Source organism: Chaetura pelagica, unplaced genomic scaffold, assembly GCF_000747805.2.
Source record: "Chaetura pelagica isolate M959 unplaced genomic scaffold, ChaPel_1.0 scaffold127, whole genome shotgun sequence".
In the NCBI taxonomy this organism is placed as follows: Eukaryota; Metazoa; Chordata; class Aves; order Apodiformes; family Apodidae; genus Chaetura; species Chaetura pelagica.
In genome coordinates, this window is record NW_009953923.1 from 1,429,631 (window position 1) to 1,451,199 (window position 21,569).

The 21,569-nt window shown below is 37.4% G+C and overlaps 1 protein-coding gene across 2 annotated transcripts in view; it reads left to right on the top strand.

Annotated features, from left to right (window-relative positions):
* CDK14 (cyclin-dependent kinase 14) overlaps window positions 1-21,569 on the top strand; it is a 254,892-nt gene that overhangs the window by 171,746 nt on the left and 61,577 nt on the right. For both annotated transcript variants that reach the window (XM_010001563.1, XM_010001564.1), the window contains one exon: window positions 15,909-16,048. In XM_010001563.1, coding sequence (XP_009999865.1) covers window positions 15,909-16,048 — 140 coding nt within the window. The remainder of the gene's footprint in view (window positions 1-15,908; window positions 16,049-21,569) is intronic.

Genomic DNA, 21,569 nt, shown 5'->3' on the forward strand with positions numbered 1-21,569 from the left:
TTGTCTGCTCAGCTTTCCGCCAAGTTGAAGAGTTCGTTACAGTTTATATTCGAACATTTCTTTCAAACTGAAGCGCCTGTAAATTGCTCAAACGTTACACCTGTTAAAAAGTTGGGAGGAGATTCTTTCTTAGCAGGCCTCACTGCCAGAATGTTTATCCGGACATTGAATTTATTTTTGCTTTATTCTTTTATGTTGCTACACTTTATCTATTGTGTTACATCCTCCTGGCCCAGTTAATAATATTAAAGAAGCCTAAACTGGACCACAAAAAGCTTTGTCCTGTTTTTCAGAGTACTAGTAACTTTATTTTTTTATTAGTAAAATTACATATTTACCCCCCTATACATTGACCATCCATCACAGCTATGGGAGTACAGCCCCAAAGTACATGGATATTCTTTGTTGTGTCATGCAACATCTAATTCAGTTTCTGACATTGGGCTAGGTTTTCTTGCTATTATTATCTGTGGACCTATCCGTGTTTTGGGTTATTTGTAGCTCTCTATGCTGTGTCGTGTTTTGAAATTTTCTGCCCACATCTCTCACTTCTCTTAGCCTCTGTGTACTAATCTTTTTGCCTTCTGTGGTGTTTTTGACATTTAGTTTAATCTAAGAATTGATTTAATGTGGAGTGTTTCCCTTAGTCCAGTTCATTAATAAAGATGTTAAATAAAACTGTGACTAACGCTAATCCCTGTGGCACACAGCTGGACACTTCCCTTCCAACCCAGTACATTGCCACTCATCATTACTCTTTGCTTATGGTCTGTCAGCCAGTTCTCAGTCTATGAGATACTTTGTCACATTCCAGTTCTTCACAATTTGTCCACAGAGCAAGATTTTTTAGAGAAACTGCATCAAACATTATCTCATCACGTTTTTCCACCAATTATTAAGTCAATTAAAAAAAAATAATCTATCTGATGTCTTGTTCAGTAATATCTCTTTGATTGCTGTTTTGTTTTAATTTCTTCCTAAAACAAATTTTGCTTTTATATTGTCTGTATTTTTCTGTTGTCTGTATTTTGTTGTCTGTATATTGTATGTCAATGTCCAGCAAAATATTTGTCAAGGTTCTCTTCCTTAGTTGAAAACCAGAAATGAAATGTGTATATATATACATATACATATATATATATACACACACACACACACATATATATATTTAAGGCTAGCAAGATACTTTAAAATGCAGAGCAAAATTAGCTGATGTTACAGTAACTTATCTGCAGTAATAAGCCTGTAAGAGAAAGGAAAGAGAACTAACTCTTGTGCAGATTTTCTGAAAAGACTTTTAAAAGGTGCCTCACATTTGTTTGCTATACTTGCAATCCCTTAAGAATTCCATGAGATATTGAGAAGTATATCAGATAGACATATTTATTTGGTGTTTCCAGGTATGATTTTTTTTTTAAAAGTATGGTCTTCATTAACATTTTTTAGTACTTACTGATCAGCTCTTCTCAGATGTTTCCAGTTGTTCCTTTTTCCTTATGCGTTTCTACATGCCAGTGTTTTTATTAATTTCTCAGAATTATGTTTTTGGTAGTCTGTTACTCATATGTTGCCATAGTGTCTGTGTTCATTTCTTGAAGTCTAATACTTTCTGATCAGAGGCACCAAGCATCATTATATCCTCACATTCCTAATTCTGCCCTCTTGCTGGAATGAGTTTTGTACAATCGGTCTCTGTGCTGACATCTTTCTTCTCCAGATAATGATGTTGCTGACAACATTGGGTCTCTGAGATCTGTTTTAAAAATATTTGTCTGAGGAATTGAAGACATACTGTGAAGGCAGTAATGCAAGTGAAGTAGACCTTGCTGCTGAGTCTCTCATTATTCGCATGTGGCAGTTAAAGGCAAGTTTTCCAACATGAGAGCCAAAACAATAGGCACCTTAAGAATTGAGCTGCACATTCAAAGTTCTAAGTAACTGCTGCTGGCTTAGCTGGCTCGGTATTTTCCACTGCTTTTTGTCATGTATCACAGATAATTATTTTTAACTCAACAGTTCCTTTGATTGTCATCTTAGGATCTCAGGTAAGTATATAATTTTCAGAGGTGGTGCAGACAGGCAAAGAGTGTAATAATATGAGTAATGCTACTGAGTTTTTCACCTCTGCCGATAGATTAAGCCAATCTCAAAACTCATGCCATTTGGCTCTGTTGCCAGTCAAAGACTCACAGGCAGTAGTTAAGGTTTCTGCAGTAGTACAGACATCACAGAGTACCTTATGCAAATACTTTACTGACTTTTGTGATTATCTGATGTGGGTTTTTCAGAGTAATTTTGACAACCAACTAAGGTAGGATGGTAGTCACAGGTAATCAGATATTGCCATTTGTGAGAGTCTCCTGTGACAGTGTCCTAAAATTCCTTGCCATTTTTTCAAGAAAAACTCAGTTGGTTCCTTTCCTACATTTCTGGCTATGGTGCTTTGTGTATCTGCCTTCAGATTTCTGTCTTCCCTGCCACACAGGACAGAGAAACAAGAATTTTTCCTTTCTCATGCAGTTTTTTTTTATTAGTGATGCAGATGCATATGGCATTGTAGGAGACTAATAAAAACAGTTATATGTTTCAAAACTTGAGGTTATTTGCTAGCCAAACAGTTTTCTAATTAAATGGAGTGATTTCTTCAAATAACCTAGCTTAGAAAATTTGAAGCTGTTGTTGGAGAATTGGTGTAAGGTGCTGGATGCAGGCAGATCATCATATGTTTATGTTCAGCGCCTGCTTGATCCAAATGTCAAAATGGGAAGACAGGAGACAATAATCCTTGCTGATGCTTCAAAATTGAGAGGTTAGATTATGTATCTTCAGCAACACGCTGTGAATAACAAGCCTCAGCATAGGACTGATGCACCTGTCATTGCTGGAGGGCAAAGAGGCAAGTGGTTCCGAAGGGAACTGACCTTTTTCTTTCAGGCATTGAGTCAATCCTGTATCCTAAGGCACACATTCTGTGTTAAAATTATTATAACTCTCCTGGTATTATGCTGAGCAGCAGACTCTGGTGAGAATCTATGGAAAAAATCATAAAATGATGGTGGTGGTGCTTTATGTATTGTTTTTTACAGGAAATAGTTTCTGTAATTTTGGAAGACGTCACTAAAACAGTTATGTTCTTCTCTGATTAGGATAAATTTGATTAAAGTTTAAAATACATTTTTGAAATGCTGCTTTTCGGAATTAGCAGCTTGCTGGATTTCAAAATGTGAACTACAGTATTTACCACTAAATGTGGTTTGCAAAAAATCCTGCATCCTTTTAAATAATGTAATACATAGTACAGTGTATATCCACTGTCTGCTACCTCAGCTGAATTTGTATCTGGAAGATCTGATTTACAAATAGACAACTTTCTGTTAAATTATTCACATCTCATAATAATTGATCTTACAGAGTTGATCTTATGCTGGAGCATATTTGATCATAAATTCAATGAAAGCAGCCATCACATTTGTGATGCTTGTCCAGCTAAATCCTTCAGTGAATAAAATAATAAAGATGCCAGCTGTGTTTGTTTTATGATCACTACTGCAATAGGAGGCTGGAAATACAAATGAATAAAATGTCTTATTTTTCATGTTAGATTTATAAACCCAGAATCTTACTGCAAATAATTTAAGCAGAAAAATAAAATGTCTACTTTCAACACATTCTCATAAATGTTTGCTTTTTTGTTCATATTGTTTTGCAATCCAGACTAGTTTTAAAATATTGCTGTTTGGACCCAGACTTAAAAAATCCAAGGAAATCTAGTAAAAATAGATGAAATTTATTCTTTTATCCCTAACACCATTACAAGTTAAGAATGAATCATCATTTTTGCCTTGCCTTCTTTAGTTAGATTCTATAGCATATCTTGAAGCTCTGTTCACTAACATGTACTGTTAGTGTGCCTCAGACTAATGTCAGCACCCTAACATAAAAAAAAAATAAATTATCCAGATTATTATTTACCTTCCTTCAGCATTATTATTTTTGTAGAATAGTGTTACATTCCTTTTCTTTCTTTCTTTCTTTCTTTCTTTTTTTTATATTTGATCCTTAAAGTGCCCCGAGTCAAGCTTTATTCTGCAACCATCAGGGCATGAATCCTTCCTGAGATGTTGACAGATAGTGTGTGGTGGATACAGTTTTTCTGTTAGGTACAGCCAATATCTGTGCTGATAACCAAAGGAGAGTTGGGGACTATCTTCTGGCCCTGAGGCCGTGTGGCAGACCTTTGCTACAGCTGCACTAGGCAACACTTGAACATGAATCTCCTGTGGGCTTTGTATGGTCCCCATGCAGCTGCAGGTGCAATTATTATTTTGTGTGTGTTCAGTATTTGTTTTTTTAATACAAGAATTTTAGAATAGCATAATACCAATGCTGCAGACCATGAGAACTGTATTTTCTAGCATCAGATTGAAAGTAATATATTTCACGCCCTGCTTGAGGGAGGCTGGTACATACTATCTTTTGGGAATGTCCTCTGGCATGGGTTATTCATGGAACTGTGTCTAGCAGCAATTTTGGAGAATGCTAGTTGATAATGGCCAAAATAATCCAGAGGACAATGTGAACGCTCAGTAGCTGGGTGGTCAGGCTCTTTCCGTAGCCCTAGTTAGTTTGGTCATACAGGGCTCAACAGATAGATGCTTGCCAATCCCTATCCCACACACATTTGAGCATATTCCCAGTGAAGTTTCTCCTCTCACTGTAATGCTAGCATCCTTTGTCACCTATGCCTGAAGCCTTAAGAATTTTTTTTATCTTTCCTATCCCATTCATTCAGACTACTGCATGATGTAAATTTATTTTTTTTTAAATTTCTACCTTTTCCAAGATACATTTTCTTCTTTCCCAATCAACCCTGTTCCTCAGATCTTGAGTATCACAATACAAGTGTCATGTCCTCTCCTGACCAGTGGTCTTCTTTAGATCATGTAAAAAGCAAGCAGTAAATTCAGGGGGTTTTTGTGTGCAGTGTTTAGCTCCCCTCCCAACACTGGCTGTTTCACTCCATTGTTTTTGAGCTCCTTCTTATCCCTTTCAAAATTCTCCATAATTATCCTTCTTCCTCTCTTCCTTCACAAAGCTGTGTATTTATTCCTATTCCCTATTCTTAATGTCAATGATCCCTTACTCATGTTTGAGCCTTCTCCTATCCCCTAGATAATTTAGGCAGACTCAGAACTGGTGTCTTCCTTTCTAGGAATCAGATGGGCTTGTGTCCAGATAGTGCATCTATCAGTTGTTTGTGGTCCTTTCCCACGGTCTTCTTGTTCTCAGTTTGGAAGCTTCTATGACTAATCTTCTCTCTGTTGAATGCCTGCTCCACAGAAGCTTAATATCCATTTAGGACCCTAAAATGGGACCCAGATGTTTATATACCTGCCCATCCTGCTTTGGTGGCAGTGCACATGACCAGGCCTATCACAGAGCTCCATGGATTCCACAATTCCACATGTGCAAAGTCTTTTTAAAGTCCACCTGCTTATTTTGGGTTATTAGAAGTGGCCTAAATTCTACTGGCAGCCAGTTTTTAGTGACATCTGGCTCTCTGGGAAATCTGACCTTCAGTGGCCACTATTAGAGAGAACAATTTTGATTTTAGCTCTTAAATCACCTCTGCTGATTTATGGCTAAATAGCAGTAACTCCCTGCATACCTGTCTCTTTCATGCTACTTTGACAGGTTAGGATTTGCAAAAATAGTTCAGGATTGAGTCCTTCCCTACGGCAAGCCAATTTCTGAGTGTCAGATACCACTGCATCCTCACACGTATGTGAGTACAACCACTTAAAATCCACATTTTTCAGTGAAAACAGACACACAGAGCAGGTCCATGTCAATATGTAGCATTTAACTTTTTAAAAAAACATCAGTGCAAAATAACGTGTGTTTATTTTCAAGCTGCATACTAGAGAGAGGTCACTGTTTTCTCCTTCTATAATGTGCTTGAAGAAACTTCCAGTAATTACCCTTGGTTTTTCCCTGTTCAAAAGTTCCAACTTAAATTTAGACTTCTTTTAATAGGTCAGCACAACCATATTTGTCTGTTTAAAGTATGACTGCTGTTGGTATCAGGCACTGGATTTTTAATCTGCCAACTTCTCCCTACTGGAGGATCACCTAATGTTTCCTTTCTAAAGTATCTCTGTTCATGTAAAGAGGAGTGGTGTACTTAATCAGGAGAGTGAATCTGTGGAGAGAATGGTACCTTCTGCACTACAGTGCTGATGGAAATATATTTTCCCATCCTGTGATGTCTTCTGATGTCACCTGCACCAAATACCAGCGGGAGCTGCAGCTAGTTCTGCATGATGTAAATCTGTCTAAATGTAATAATACATAACAACGTATTTCTTACTGCAAAGCTTGAAATACATTCCCATATCCTCTCATTTTAACAATCTTAGTTTCTTCCTCTCAATGTTTACTAGTTCTGGCATCATTTCCCTGCCATGCCTTAGCTTAGCAGTATAGTTACAAAAAGACCGAGATGCCTACTTGTATGTAATTGCTAGGTCTCATTGGGTTCAGCCAGACAACTCATATACATAAAATTAAATACATGCATATATGCCTGGGGTCTGTCTTTCTGAGCTTTCTAGGCTTGGGGCATTCTCTCTGTCTCCAAATCACTATGCACTTTTAATGAGCTGCATAAATAAATACAAAGTACTCCAATTTGTTCCATATCCATAAAAATATTTTTTATTAGCTGAGAGGTACACAATAATAGAAAAGATCAGACCCATCCAATGTTTTTGGGAGTGGTGGGAGGACACAACCAGTAGCTGTTTCCGAGTGGTTGATGGATCTGGGGCCCCAGCAAGACAGATTTGTAGGTTAACTGTGATAAATGATCTTTGGCTTCACTGATTAAGCAAGGTCATCCTTTTCAGGGCACTGCCTTCATGCTGCAACCTTGCAGCAAATTCTTGTTGAAGTACTGTGCAAACAGACCAGTTCTTATTTACATTAGAATGAAATTAAGATTCCTCAAACCTGAAATGATAAAATATCAGACAAGGGGGTAGAGATTTGTAAGGCAGTTTACTATAACTGAGTTCTGTCTTCTTTTTTTTTTTTTTGTTTGAAAAAAGCAATAGGTCCCAGAAGACAGCTTTTTTTTTTTTTCTTTGTGTAGTTACTTAATAAGGGAAAATAGTGGAAATTTGTTTATTGCCTTGGTGGCTGCACCCAGTGACAAATTTGAAATTCAGAGCTTGGTTGGTTTTAGTTTGCAGAATTTTTTTGCTTGGATTATTTGGAGAGAAACAATACAGGTTGTTGAGGGTGGGAGGAGAAAAAGCAGAAAGCTTCGATTGCATTGTGTGCCAAAGGTTTATTTGAGCTATTTCTATGTTTGAGGGGGAGCTTATTCCCTCCTTTGCTTTGGCTTATGTCCAGTCAGTGAGGAAATAAATATGTGAAGAAAGAATGCTATGGAATGTTAACTCTGCTGCCGTATTTTCTTCCTTTTATCATGCCCCAAGATTCAGTGAGTTTGATATAAATTCACCATGCCTTCTATTAAAAAGCGTAACAGAAAGCCATTCTTCCTCTAAGAGTCAGACTGTAAAAGGTGATTTTCTTTCACTCAGTTTGGTTTAAGCCTGTAAAAAGCATTAAGTGAAAAATCTGATATATTTGTTGGGGCATTTATTGCATTACTAACTTATATTTTCATTTCTCAGTGAAAGGTTTATAGAGAACATAAACCTTGAAGAGTTTTTGTTCAGGATTAAAGATAGATTTTCTCCATTTTCAGGTGAAATAATAGCTCTTAAAATGGTTGAGGTATTAGTAATTATTTTTAGCTGTATTTATTATCCAAGGATATTCTATTCAACTAGCTGTGGTGCACAAAGAAGGCCTTTAAAAAACACTTTCCTTGATCAGAAGATTCATGGCCTTTAAAGAGTTTCAAAATAATCCAAAGCTTCTGATTAGATGTCACCACTATGTTGTTGTTCTTCATTAATTAGAGCAAGCACAGATCTTCCAGTGAACTATAAATCTAGCATATTCAGTACTATTCTATTGTGGTGTAACTAATACACTATGTATTCCCTAGTTAGTATTTTAATACTGGGCTAATCGGGATGTGAAAGAATTAAGTACCTGATCGGTGGCAGCATGTAAAAGCAAAAAGAAGTAATTGCTAAATTCTTTCTAGGGCAAAACAGTAAGGCATATTATGATTAAAATTTCTTCGGCTATACTTTTTCTGGAGATACCAGTATCTGAGAGAAATTGCTGTAATCTGAGAGAAATTATGTGAAATAATCCAGGTATTTTTTTAGGTCAAAAAATTAGTTGTGGTTTTAAATAGCAGCAGAACACTGTACCTAGCAGTCATGTTGCCTGGAATATCAGAAAAATTCCCAGGAATTAAGGCAGTTACATGATTGTATCACAGATAGCCATTTTATCAATAGCTTAGAGTAAGTTATTACTGGACATACAGTGTATGTTTGCTGTTTAGATAAGCTTATTTGTCTTTAATGTCTATCATGCAGACTCCGTAGTCCTTGCTTCATTTGTCACTTTAGCATATAATATCCTGGCAAAATTATACCAAATGTCAAATGCAAGCCTGATTCTATATCAAAATCATAGAATCATAGAAAGGTTTAGGTTGGAAGGGACCTTAAAGATCATCTAGTCCAAAGCCTGCTGCCATGGGCAGGGACACCTCCAACTAGACTAGGCTGCTAAAAGCCCCATCCAACCTTGTCATTGAATGCTCCAGGTGGGGACATCCACAGCTTCACTGGGCAACCTGTTCCAGTGTCTCACCATCCTTGCAGTAAAGAATTCCTTCCTGATGTCCAATCTAAAATAGTATAGAACAAATGGAGGAAATACCTGCAATATTGTCAATGAACAGTATTGGCTATCTTCATGTCCTGAGCTCTCAGTAGTTGGCTCTGGATTTCTTTAGAAGCTTTTGCAGCCCAGCATATTTAAGCTGAGGTATCAGGACAAGTGCTAGCCTGGGTGCATGACATGCTATAGAAGGACAAAACCTGCGATTCTATTAAGTCTGTTGTGAATTAACTGGTTCTTTTTAAGCTTTGCATTTAGAGCTCAAGTCAACCAAATTTTTTAAATGTGTTGCTTTCTCTAAGGGTGTTAATGGTCTTCTTCCTACATGAAGTAAACCTTTAAAGCTGGATATCCTAAGCAGTGTTGTGTTGTAGAAATATAGTAATACCTTTGAAATGGGCACTAAAACTCATAACATCTAGTGCAGAAAGAGTAAAGAGGAAATCAGCTATTATTTAAGTTTTTGTCTTAAGATACATTCAGTGATGACACATACAAATGATTTTATGATCTAGTCATGACTGACCTTAACGGCCATGAGCAAATGTGAATTGTCATGTGAGGTTGGATCTTCATTGTCTGGCTTAGGTGTGACCAAACAGAATCTCTGAAGCCTCATGTGACTCATGCGCAGATGAAGCATCTTAATTCTCCATTCTGAGAAGTTCAGAAGCTGCAACTATAATTACGGTTTACCTACTGGGTCAGTAGATTCTTTTCAGAATTTACTAAGTGTATAAAAATTATTTACCTAGAGGTAAATCTACAGTAGCTAAACTAGAAAATAAAACCACAACTAGTTGCCTGTTTTGTTAGAACACGCATTTGTTATGTTCACTTTTTTTCCTGAAATGCTATTCAACTTGGCTGCTTTCCAGCTAATGGCATCTGTGCAACTGGCAAGTGAGAATAAGTTCAGACAGGTCAGGGTTATTATTACCTTCGTGGAATGCAATGAATGAACTTACCTCCACAGCTTTTCAAATGGGGCTCTGACCTCTTTTACTTCTATCTTAACAGCAATACCAGAGAGTCAAAGACTGATAACTTTTATCTCTGTTCCAGTATTTACCATTGGTTGTCATAGCTTTTATTTTAATAATAAATTTTTTTACCACCTTTTTGGTACTTCAACAGATAAGACTGCTGATGCTGTGATATGGTAATATAATTAAAAGAGATCAAATTAATTTCTCATTTTCCAAAGAGGATTGTTTCATTCGCCCTTATGTAAATTGCAAAGGCCTGGACTGGAATGCAGTGTTACAAAGAAGCACAGGGCAAGGACAGGTGCTTGGAGCAGTATGGCCATGTTAGTGCAGGATTTGCCCCAGCCTAGCTCATCTGAGAAGCCTGAGCAGGATATTGCAGTAATGTGGCAGTCCTGCTTCTAGTGGGGTACTGAGCTAGAGGAGTACAATTAAACCAATGGAATAGGGAGCTTGGAGACCATATTTTCCTGCCCTGCATGTGTAGAGAGCTCAGCATTTCTGAATCTAAACAGCTGCGAGCTTCTCAATTTGGGAAGAACAAGAGGGACAGTGGGTGCTTGGAGACATGCTTCTTTTGAAGAACGTGCACAACCCGCACAAAATAAGGACTGCTGCTGGCAACCACATGCCGGTGTGGGAGACAGTACCAACACTGAAATACAGTTCCTGTGCCTGTGTTTAACTGTGGCTTAAATAATATTTATATTTTGGCTTGAAGTGCCACTACACTGTGCTGTAGAGCAAAATCTGTATTTTGTGATTTATCAGCAACAAGTAAAACCTCCTTAAGAAGCTTTTGTTTCTCTTTGTTCATCAGTTTTAGTCCTCAGTACCCTCTGTGTAAAACACTGAGAAAAATGATAATGTCTTTACTGCATTAGATTCTTGTCTTGAGGTGCTGCTTTATACCTTCATCTGTATCAAAAGCTAAAAGCATCACATCAAAACTTGTGTTCCCTTCTTGCGGTGGTTTCATGATGGCTAAATAATCTCTACAACAGCTCCGTGGAGGCACACCAGGCGTGTTAGGGAAGCAGCTCCTGCATGCTGGAGCTGGCACATCAGGTCTTTGAAGATGGTAGGTGTTCTCGGCATGGCTGAACAACAGAAAAGGCTGTTCATACTTAGTAAAAAGGAAATGTTACTTAATGTAGGCCCTGTTCATATCTGTGTGCTGCGTAGCTGCTACTAGTAGGGTCATGTGCATATTCAGAGGTGCAAGCTGTCAAGGCACATGAGGTCATGTTGCATCAGCTGGTCAGAAGTTAATGGATTTGCAAAAAAAATAATTAAATGTAATGCACAGTGTTGGCACAGTTTTGTGTCTGAGCTTAGGAGAGGTCTAATGCCTGGGACAAGGGGGAGAGACTGCTGGCCTCAAGATGACTTGAGTGAAAACAGGCATTATGACTTTCATGGTGGTGCAGTGGTGGATGAGCTACTGCAGGGACTGTTCTGGGGCCTTGTTGATGAGACCATGGTATCCTCTGCAAAATAAGCTGTGAGGCTTGCCATACGTCCTGTTTGATCGGCACCAAGATGTGCCGTTAAACTTGTAACTGCTAAATGGTGTGATTGTTCAGGTTAACTGTGGTTTTGTCTTTCAGCACTTTAGGTTGCAAGGGATTATTTACAATAAAGAAGCAGAGCTGAGATTTCCAAAGGGAATTAGGTGCCTTACTTCTCTAGGCCATGCTGTAAACGCCAGGCAAGAAATTAATTAATGATATGGTACAAGATTTGTATCTTCACATGGAAAACAGGCACAGTAAATTATTTTTGCTTTGGGAAGTATTTACTTCATGGTGTTAGGAGTATATAGACAACAGAGTAGCTCCATTTGTTTTGATGCCCATTTGTCTTAATTATTAATGTGAATTTGAGCTGCCTTCTTATTGCATTTAAAAGCAAATCACTCCCAGTTCAGAAGTTCACTGCACATGCCCAAAATCTTTTTTTCTCAAGAGCTTAAACCAAACTTCAGTGATCTTAGTCATGTTCTGCTTGACCAAATACTGACCTTCCTTTTCACTAAAAAGACATTTAAGCTTGTTTTCTGAAATTAAATCAAATTCTTGTAATCCAATGAGATTTACAACTGCTCAAGTCTAGTCAGATTCATATATGTTTAAAGTGAGACAGGTTCATACGGTGCTTATTTTTCGTGAGCTAAGGCCATAAGTAGCGTTGGGATTAAGTTGAAATTCAGTGTAATACACTGTGTATTACACAAGTGCCATCAGAGTATAAAAATATTCCAAATATTTCTCAAAACAGTATCTATATAGTGTTTCTCATTATCAGAGGTTTCTCTCTATTCTGCTGTTCACCATGTTTTCTGCAAGTATGTATGCTGTCATGGCTAGTAACTATTCCTTAGTGATTAGTGTGACAGTAAGTGAAGCGTGAATATTGAGACTTGCCATATCATGCATGCCAAGTTCCTATATGGCCCAACTGCTGTGAGACAAAACATGCTATTATGTTTTAAACACAAAGCCATATTGTATCAAACTCCATCCTGTTGCAAACTGAAGGAGGTGTATTTAAAAATTAAATCCTTTTTTTTCTTTAGTTCTTTTTGTTAACTTTTCTGTGTTAGATGCTTAACTACTGAACCCCATCACAGAATTCAGCCTTTGCCTTTATTGAGGAATCATGTTTCAAACTTGCATCAGACAAATTGTTTATGTTTTAAGGAGATTTTAAAGAGAGTATTGGAAAAAAGAAAAAACGAACAAACAAACCAAACCAAAAAACAAACGAACAAACCCAAATGTTCCAGTGTTCCAGACCACTGAGGTTATGCACTAAATGGGTTTCTCCAAACAATTCTAATGTAGTAGATGTAATTTAAATACATAATCACACAGTGCATTTTTCATACATAAAAGAATAGCTTGTCTTTAAACAAAGCAGCAAAATTAGTCATGCATTTCACTAAGTCATTCATTTTAAGACTGGCAACCTTAGGAGTCCACATGCGTATGCCTTTTGCAGTGTCCACTGATTCCAGAAGTGACCTGAGCAGAAGACATGGGTTTTGGAGAAGATTTTTTTCATTGCTGTGCAAAGCTAGAACTTTTGTGTGGAACTTGAAAGATACAGCTGACCCTAGCTAAAAGTGCTGATTTAATCCATGAGTTACTTGGATGGTCTTCTGCCTGTGTTACACGGGGGGTGAGACTTGATCGTTAACTGTCCCTTCTGAGTTTAAAATCTCTAAATGCTTGGAAACATAATACTAATAATGTAGCAACTGGAATTTTCAAAGCACTGTAAATACAGCTAACACACCCACCCCTTAGAGTATTATCAGGACAGGTAAATGTAAAAATTTTAGCATCTTGAACTATTTTTGCAGGCTCTGCAATGGATTTAATCTTTTTTTTTTTTCTATTTATTAATGATATTTAATGAACCAGTTCTAATTTTGGCTGATTTGTTCACAATTACTTAGTTAGTTCATGTGATTATGTTGCAGCCATAGATATTTTTGTTTGGTTTATATTTTATTAATGTATACTCTGCTGATTATTTTATATCTGTCTTTGGCTTCTCCATAAACAGGGTATCTTTTTTGTTTTTAAATTGGGAAGGTGACCTTGGCTTTTTAAACTGTCCCTACTCAAAATATTTTCAATTCATATTAGTTAATCTGATTTTCTTGCTAAAAAAACTTGGCAGTATGCCAGGTTCATTGGTGACCAGTAATATGGTCAAGATGCCCACACTGCTCTGTTCAAGAGCACTGAGGAACTAGGGGTTCATCATCTGTAATTTCACAGGCAACTCACAATTCATTAATGTTTGAATATTCTTTTATTTTTGCCTTATTAACTAGCATCCTCACTATAACTATGATTCAGATAAAGAGTTGTGCAAGTCTCATGTTGGAGGGTAATATTTCACTATTTACTTAAAAGACCTAATTTTTCTGGCTTTACAGTAGCTTTCATTCAATACAGAGCAACTTTACTATGGCTCCTAAAACGGGTGCAGGAAAAAATATTAAAAGAATATGGGAAAAAAAAATATGTTGGTGAAATGACTTGCCAGGACCTCTGAACAAATAATTGGTGCAAGTAGAGTAAGGACACAAAACAGGCCTCACATGTTCAATACAATCACTAGTCCATTGAAATTTTGGATGTGTGGAAGAACTGATACCAATCCTCCTTGAACATTTACTCCTCCTTTTCTTTTTCTTTGTTAAGAATAGCCTTTTCTCTTAGCATTTTGCTGTGTTCTGTAATGAAATTTGCTGTAATTTTCACAAGGCTTTAATGAAAAAAAATTTCTACAATCTGGAAGTTTAATGAGTCTGAAATTATTAATCTAATGTATAATCTGATTTACAGGCAATGATTGTTTCATTAAAGATGCCTTTATTTTGTCATGAACTGAAAATTAAAACTAAAAAAAATTACACCCATCAGAAACACTGGAGTTCAGAATCTGTTTAACCTGGAATAGCAATTCTAAATTCCAATCCTGGGAATTCAGCAAGGTTATGGTTGATGAGAATAATGTCCCAAAGTGGTCAGCCATTCTGGGCAATTCATCCCTGGGTAAATTCTGGGCAAATATCCTGCCAGTTCTCAAGAAGAGATCAGATAGGCACAGTTTTGAAAAATTCCCATCTAGTGTACAGTTGCTAGAAATTAAAAAGATCAGTGGCATATTTTTTTCAACCATTACTAATATCAGCATATCATACATAAAGCAGCACATGATTTCATTGAGATGCTTTTGACATTTAATATTTTATTTTCATACTGAGTGTAGTATAGGCAGGGATAAAAAGTGTCTATGATGTTTGTGTCTTAGAGTTCTCACTGTAATAACAATACTCTTTTTTATTTAGTGTTTTCAGTGTTGTCTGTTCTTTATTGCAGAGATAGCTTTCACCTGTGCATACATTGATCCATATAAATTATGCCATGTCAGCCTATTAGAACAGTAACGGTTTAATCCATCTTCCTTGAATGGCTTTCCAGAAAGTCAGCTTGAGCTGAACAAAAATGAACATTTGCATGAAATGTGCTGTAGGATTATTGATTTTAGAGGGTAAGACTGTCTTTTTCGAACGCTGTAGTATTTTGGGCTGCAGTCTACTCCATCTGTTTTGGGAAATCAGTGCATTCTAAAATATGAGACCTTTTATACACTTCGGCATTTTTACCTGACAAGAAATCTTCACTGAGTGAAGGCATGGTGGAATTTACAAGATTGCATGCTATTCATAGCAACATGATTTCGATTCAGGACCTTTTTTTCGGCAGTATATTATAGGAAGCTTGGTGGCTTTGGAAATTTAGGAGGCAGATTTATTTTACCAGACCAAAGCCACATCTTGCTGATCCCCATTTTACTCTCTCCCCTCCAAATCTATTATTTTTAGTTTATATTTCCTTATAATATTCCCAAGCATACACATCCCAGTAAAACAATGAGTTTTCTCAGACTTCCCTAAGTAGCTTAGAAAAGATAATTCACTTCCAATTTAATATTTGCATTGCATTGACACCTAATGAGTCAGCCCCTGCTGTGTGAATATATGAAAAAATGTCAGTACTTCCTGAAAGACTAATGTCTTTATGAAACATGGTGCATATGTTGTGTGTTAAGCATAATTGGATTTTAGAATTTGATACCTCATGAAGTTGTATGAATACTGCTGTTATTTTAAGCTTGGATCTCATGGGTTCAGATAGTAATAACCATTGGTTTCCAGCGCTGTAAATTTTCAGTTGGTTGGTGTACTACTCAATAAAATGTAAATGGAAGCATCAAAACAGTTGCTTTCAAAGTGCTGTTGCTTATGATCCTTTAGTGTACTAGGATACATGTTATATATTATATGCTCTATATTTGTAAAATTTATATTAATTTAGAGCTGTCAATCCAGAAATAATTTGTTGTCTCCCTAGCCTGAGAAATACCTTTCCAAGTAGTGCTCCCAAACAGACCTTTTTTCCTCGCTAGCAAGACTTGGTTTTTCAGCTATGCTGACTGCAGATGGAATTAGTAATAATGGGATTGTTTTTCAGAAGAACCTTCTTGTTTGTGTTTCAGGCTGAGCTACGTGAATCACGCAGAAGATCTAGCCTCCAAACTACTCCAGTGTTTCCCAAAGAACAGATTGTCAGCACAGGCAGCCCTGAGCCATGAGTATTTCAGTGATCTGCCCCCACGGCTATGGGAATTAACTGATAGTGAGTATAACCACCTCCAAATCGAATAAACAAAAAGGTAGTTCATACAGATGCATGAGCATATTCTAACCTTCATGTGCAGGCAGCTTCATGGACATACACAGCCACACACAAAATACATGAGTGAAATTGTATAGCTGGAAATTCCATAGTTAGCTTGACACAGGAAAAAATGGATTCTTTTTTTTTTGCTATCTCTGCTCTGCAGTCTGCAGCCAGCTATCTTTGTATTTGATTATGTGTGCAGCCAAGAGAATTATCTGAATTGTCATAAAGCAAAAGGAAAAATACAATTTACATATTTAGTGCTTTTCACTTTGTAACGTACAGTACTTCTTAACTAGCTGCAGCATACAGGATAAAAATCCAGCCGTGTTTGAGGCACTGAATCTCTATCTGTTATAACAGTAACCTTTAAAAAAGGGCTCAGAATTCAGAAGTCTGAGAAACCCAAAGTAGACAATCAGTTAATTTGCTGTATGAGACTGTGTAAGAAGACAATGGAAGATTATATTATTAACTAGGAATTCTTTTAGTGTTTATGTACATCTTTTTGTTTCTTTTATGAAACAATGCATTCCAGTTGACTTGGCAAAAATGTTCTATCATCATATATTCTGTCAATTCTCTCTTTATTAATTGTAACTCATATTATACTTGTCCATATATTTTTCCAGTGTTAAAGGCACACTGCCATTTATTCTGGGTAAACGTAATATCATGCATGGTATTTTTGATATAGAAAAAGTTCTGTTATTAAAAAGAGCTTTCACACGGGAATAACAATCAGCATTTTGCTCTATCTCAGTGTGAACAAGAGAAGCATGCTTGAATTAGAACACTGTATGTTATTCTCTGCTTTCAAACATATATCCATTAGCAAAAGATCTACATCCAGTACTCTAAGGCAAAAAGTTCAGAGATGCAGCAATAGCACGTGTGTGTAACTATGGCTGATTTAAAAGTTTGCCTGTAAAAAATTATCCCCCTTTCTGAATATTAATCCACAATAGATTCTGTTTACATCAGTTTTCAGTATGAAGACTTTAGTCTTCCAAAAGTTTATCTTTTCCATCCATGGCATCTGTTGTTACATTTTGAGCTGGTTCTATGGCCTGGTTGACCAATTACCCTTTCTCAAGGTCTGCTCTGAAGAGCACTCTCCTGTCGGTAGAATGCAAACATTAAAATCAAACTAGCACCATTAATATTGGTCCATCACCAACTCTGTCATAGACCATGTCCTTGCTCTGCAAAAAGATTGCCAGTTTCCTCCTCTGCCATGCTAGCCCACCAATCAGTTTTCTCTCTGCAGTACTTCATAAACTGAAAATTCAAGGGATGGCAGTGTAAATTAAGACTGCCTTTGCTGAAACTGATGCAAAGAAATTAGTTTCTTTAGGACTAATGAAATATCAAGAATGCCAGTTCATTTATCCTTTTTCCACTAAATGGCAAACAAAAATCACTCTGCGGTAGTGACATCTCAATCGTTATGACTGTGTGACTTAGTCTAGCCAGGATTTTGAATTCTGAATTCTGCAGTAGTACTTTTCAGTTAATATGGACTTATTACCCACTTGCCACTTAGTTTATCAGTCAGTGGTTAAATCCAGTTCTATCAGTGAAGTAAATGCCTACACATTATCACTCTGCAGCAGGCTGCCAACAGAGACAGTCTTGTCCTAGTCATTAACAAGCACAATGTATGCAGAACACCAGAGGGGAATTAAAACCACAAAAAATACCTCAGGGTGGTATTTTTAATATGAGAATTTAATTTGTAATTTCACAGATTAAGAATTTTGGCTGCATTAATCCTTTTATCAGCTCACAGCAGGTTATTTGCAGAAGCATAACCATAAGGCGATATTCATTGGCAGAAACACGTCTTTGCATAACGTTAAACATCAGGAGCAGTGAAACCTTTTGAAGGGGGGAGAATAAAGATGGAAAATCATTATATTTTAAAGCAAGGTTCTTCTAAATGCCTCGAGTAAAATTTTGAGTTACAGAATCACTATTTCTGTGTCTAGTAGATAATCATTATGAAGCATAAATCCAGATGCAAGAAAGGACAATCTCAGTATCAAATACTACAATCATTTCAATTTAGTATGACTTAGATATACTTGTAAACATATTTACAAAACAAAGAAGTCATATACTTTGGATAGTTGGGAACATGTTTACTGTGGAGTGAAATTACCAGGTTTTGTGATTCAGCTTCCCTGGGTTACTATTTCACATTGGGAAACTCTTGATATTCATAGTTAATTCAATGTAAGTATGAACACATTGTGTGTTATGCACAACAGAAGTGTGTGTACATGCAAAATCTACCCCATCCTAATCAAGACAGCACTGTTTTTTTGCAAATCTCTGTGCTGAATAGTATTCATCATGGAATACATTTTGTCCAATTTGGTCCTAGTGCTGAATTAAAAAATTGGGGATATAGCACTAAAAACAAAGAATAGAGTCACAAGTGAGGAGAAAGAAAAATAGGCAGGGTGGGAATCAGTCAAATTATTTTCCATCAGAAAATATTGTTTTTTTGGAATCACGGTATTTTTCAAAAGTATGGTGACTCTGCCTACATTGAAGAAGTAAAAAAGGAATGTTTCACTTTTTCATCTCATTTTGACTTTAGGACTATGTATTTCTATTCTGTGTAACCTTTTACAAAATAAATTTTTGATCTTGTTCTTTATTTTAAAAATGCATTCAAAACGAGTTTATGTAAGAAGCAAGATTTTGATTTTTTTGTTTGGTTCAGTTTGAAGTCAAGGCATCATTTCAATTGGATTGGAACTTCAGTTTCCAGATAAACTCTGTCTAACATCTAGCCACTTCCAGTTTTTATAAATAGTGCATTAAAAAGGTGGGAGCTGTGCAGTTCTGCTAAAAGCGTCTTGTTTGGGAATGCAATACAGTACTGTACAATTTATGAAGCAACACAGCCTTCATTGATCTCAGATCTGAGCAGTAATCTATAGATTAACCTCTTTTACTAAACATGTGTAGTTGTTATTTCTGATTAAAAATAAATAAATTCAGTCCTCCCCTATGTCTGCCTTCGTGTTTGTCCTGGTTTGAGTCAGGATGAAGCTATTTTAAAGGAGAATATATGGGCATGTGCTGCTGGTACATCCTGCACAAACCTCCGGAAGATTTGTGTGTCACACAGAACGTCATCAGGATTTGTAATTCCATCGTTATCATAGATCACCTCTCGCACAGCTGTTTCTCTCAGGTATGTGATGCCTTTCTCAAGAGTGGGTGTTCTGCTTCGGTGCCATTCGATGTCACCCTTGTGGGGGTATCTCTCTCTCACAGCTGAAAGAAGTTGGTCCCACAGGGTGGTAGTTCCCGTCTTACTACTAAGTGCTCTATCAATACCAACATCTCTGGCCAGGGATGCCAACTGCTTGGCTTCTCTCTCATCCACGTTCTAGGTTTCAGCACCACTATCAAGAGCATTGGATCAACCAGGGAAGAATTCCCTCACCATCAGTGCAAGTGAAGTCCTTTCTCATGAGGAGCAATTCCTTCACAGAGAAAGGCTGGACAAGGTCATCATTATCATCTGACTGAGAGGACCTGCTGTTCTATCTGCTTGATAAGGGCCTGATTTTTTATCTGTTTGAGAGGTACCTGCTCCGTCAACTGATTTAGAATCATCTGCTTCCTCAATTTCAGTCTCTGTCATTGCTTGAAGAAACTCTGGATGTCTCAGATGGGAGCACATAAAAAGGGAGGAGCGTTTCACCTTTGCTTTGCTCCTGGTCACAGGATTAACCAGTTTGATTTGCAAGGGTTTGGACTTGGTCTTTGCAGAGGCAGTTGTCTTTGTAGCAGCACTTGTAGAGGCAGCTGTTTTTGTAGTAGTATCAGATGTGGTCTCAGCAGCAGTGGGGTGGCAGCATCACGAGTGGTAGCAGCAAAAGTGGCAGCTGCCTGTGGGGGATTGGCAGTGAGTGGAGCAACACCTTACCCTAAGTATCCACAATATATTATAAACATTAGCAGGAGCATATCCACTAGATCCAGTGTTATTCAAATCAAGAGCTGGGAGATTGAGCTTGAAAGAAAATGGAAAGGTAAAATTGAACCTGCTGTTGGCATTACCAACGTGGACCATTCCGTTCACCTTAGGATTTGTACTGTAACTGTACACATACCGTGCCCCCATAAAGATCAATATCCTAACCCCTAGGATCAGTAGGCTAGTAATTATACGCTTGATTATAGCCACAGTTCTGTCAATAAACTATGAAACAATAAAGAGCAGCTACACAGAGCAGTATGCCCTTGGCTGTATACCACATGTACAATTGCGTATTTGGAAAAAGGCCCAATAGATTCATTGCAGAAAGTGTCTGTTCAGTTTTCAATCTGTTATGAAATTCAGCAGAACTATTGCCCACTGCTATCTGAGGGATTCATCCCATCAGAGGTGAAATTTTGAACACTCCCGATTAATGAAAAGTTATAATCTGGGCTTAAAATTGAGCCCCACGTTGGGCGCCAATAAATTTGTTGTTACCATCTGACTCGGGTTGGACAACAACATTCTCGATCTCCTCCCCCTCCCACCCAGGTGGGGAAGGAGAGAGAGAAAAAGAGAGAGACTTTACTGAATTGAAAACTAAACTACACAGCTTTAATTAAACACCAATGATATAAGAAAATATATACAATTATATACAAATGTGTTCAGGAAATGTACAGAGCCTCTATTGCCTCCCCCAGCAACTCTCACAGCATCTCCTGAGCTGCGAACACTCCCGAGAAATCCCATTCTGTGTGACACACAAGTGTTCCGGAGGTTTGCGCAGGCTGTACCAGCAGCACATGCTCATATATTCTCCTTTGGGGTAGCTTTCAACAGACCATTGTACCTTTCAGTTTTCTCTGAGGCTTGTGCATAGTATGGGATATGGTAGATCCACTCAATACCATGCTCTTTAGCCCAGTCAGTCACAAGACTGGTTTTGAAATGAATCCCATTTTCTGACTCAGTTCTTTCTGGAGTACTATGTCTTCCATGGACAGAAGAGAAGGGAAGAAGAGACAGGAAGGAAATTGTCTTCTGTGATCTCTGACCTCCCCCTGAGCTTACGTAGATACATGGAATGGAATATCTCTGGCCAATTTTGCTGTCTGTCTAATCCAGCCTCCTATGGGGTGGTTATAGATCTCCTTGTAGTGTCTGAGCTGGCAGAGTAAAGGTGCGACCTTGAAGACCCAGCAGTTAAAAAACATTCCACTATTATCAGTCTCAGTTGGAACACTCTGGTGCTAGTTAAAAGAAAGCTCACTGAAGGAAAAAAAAAAAATCAGTACAAGGAAAAATGGCTTCATCCTGGCTCAAACCAAGACAGTATTTGAGAGCTCATGTTGATTTATTGGCATAGAATATATGCCATTCATAATGTCTGTTAGCCAGGACAGCAGAATATCAAATGCAAGTTGAGATGTCGTAGAGTGGGAATATCTTGTGCATAAAACAATAGCC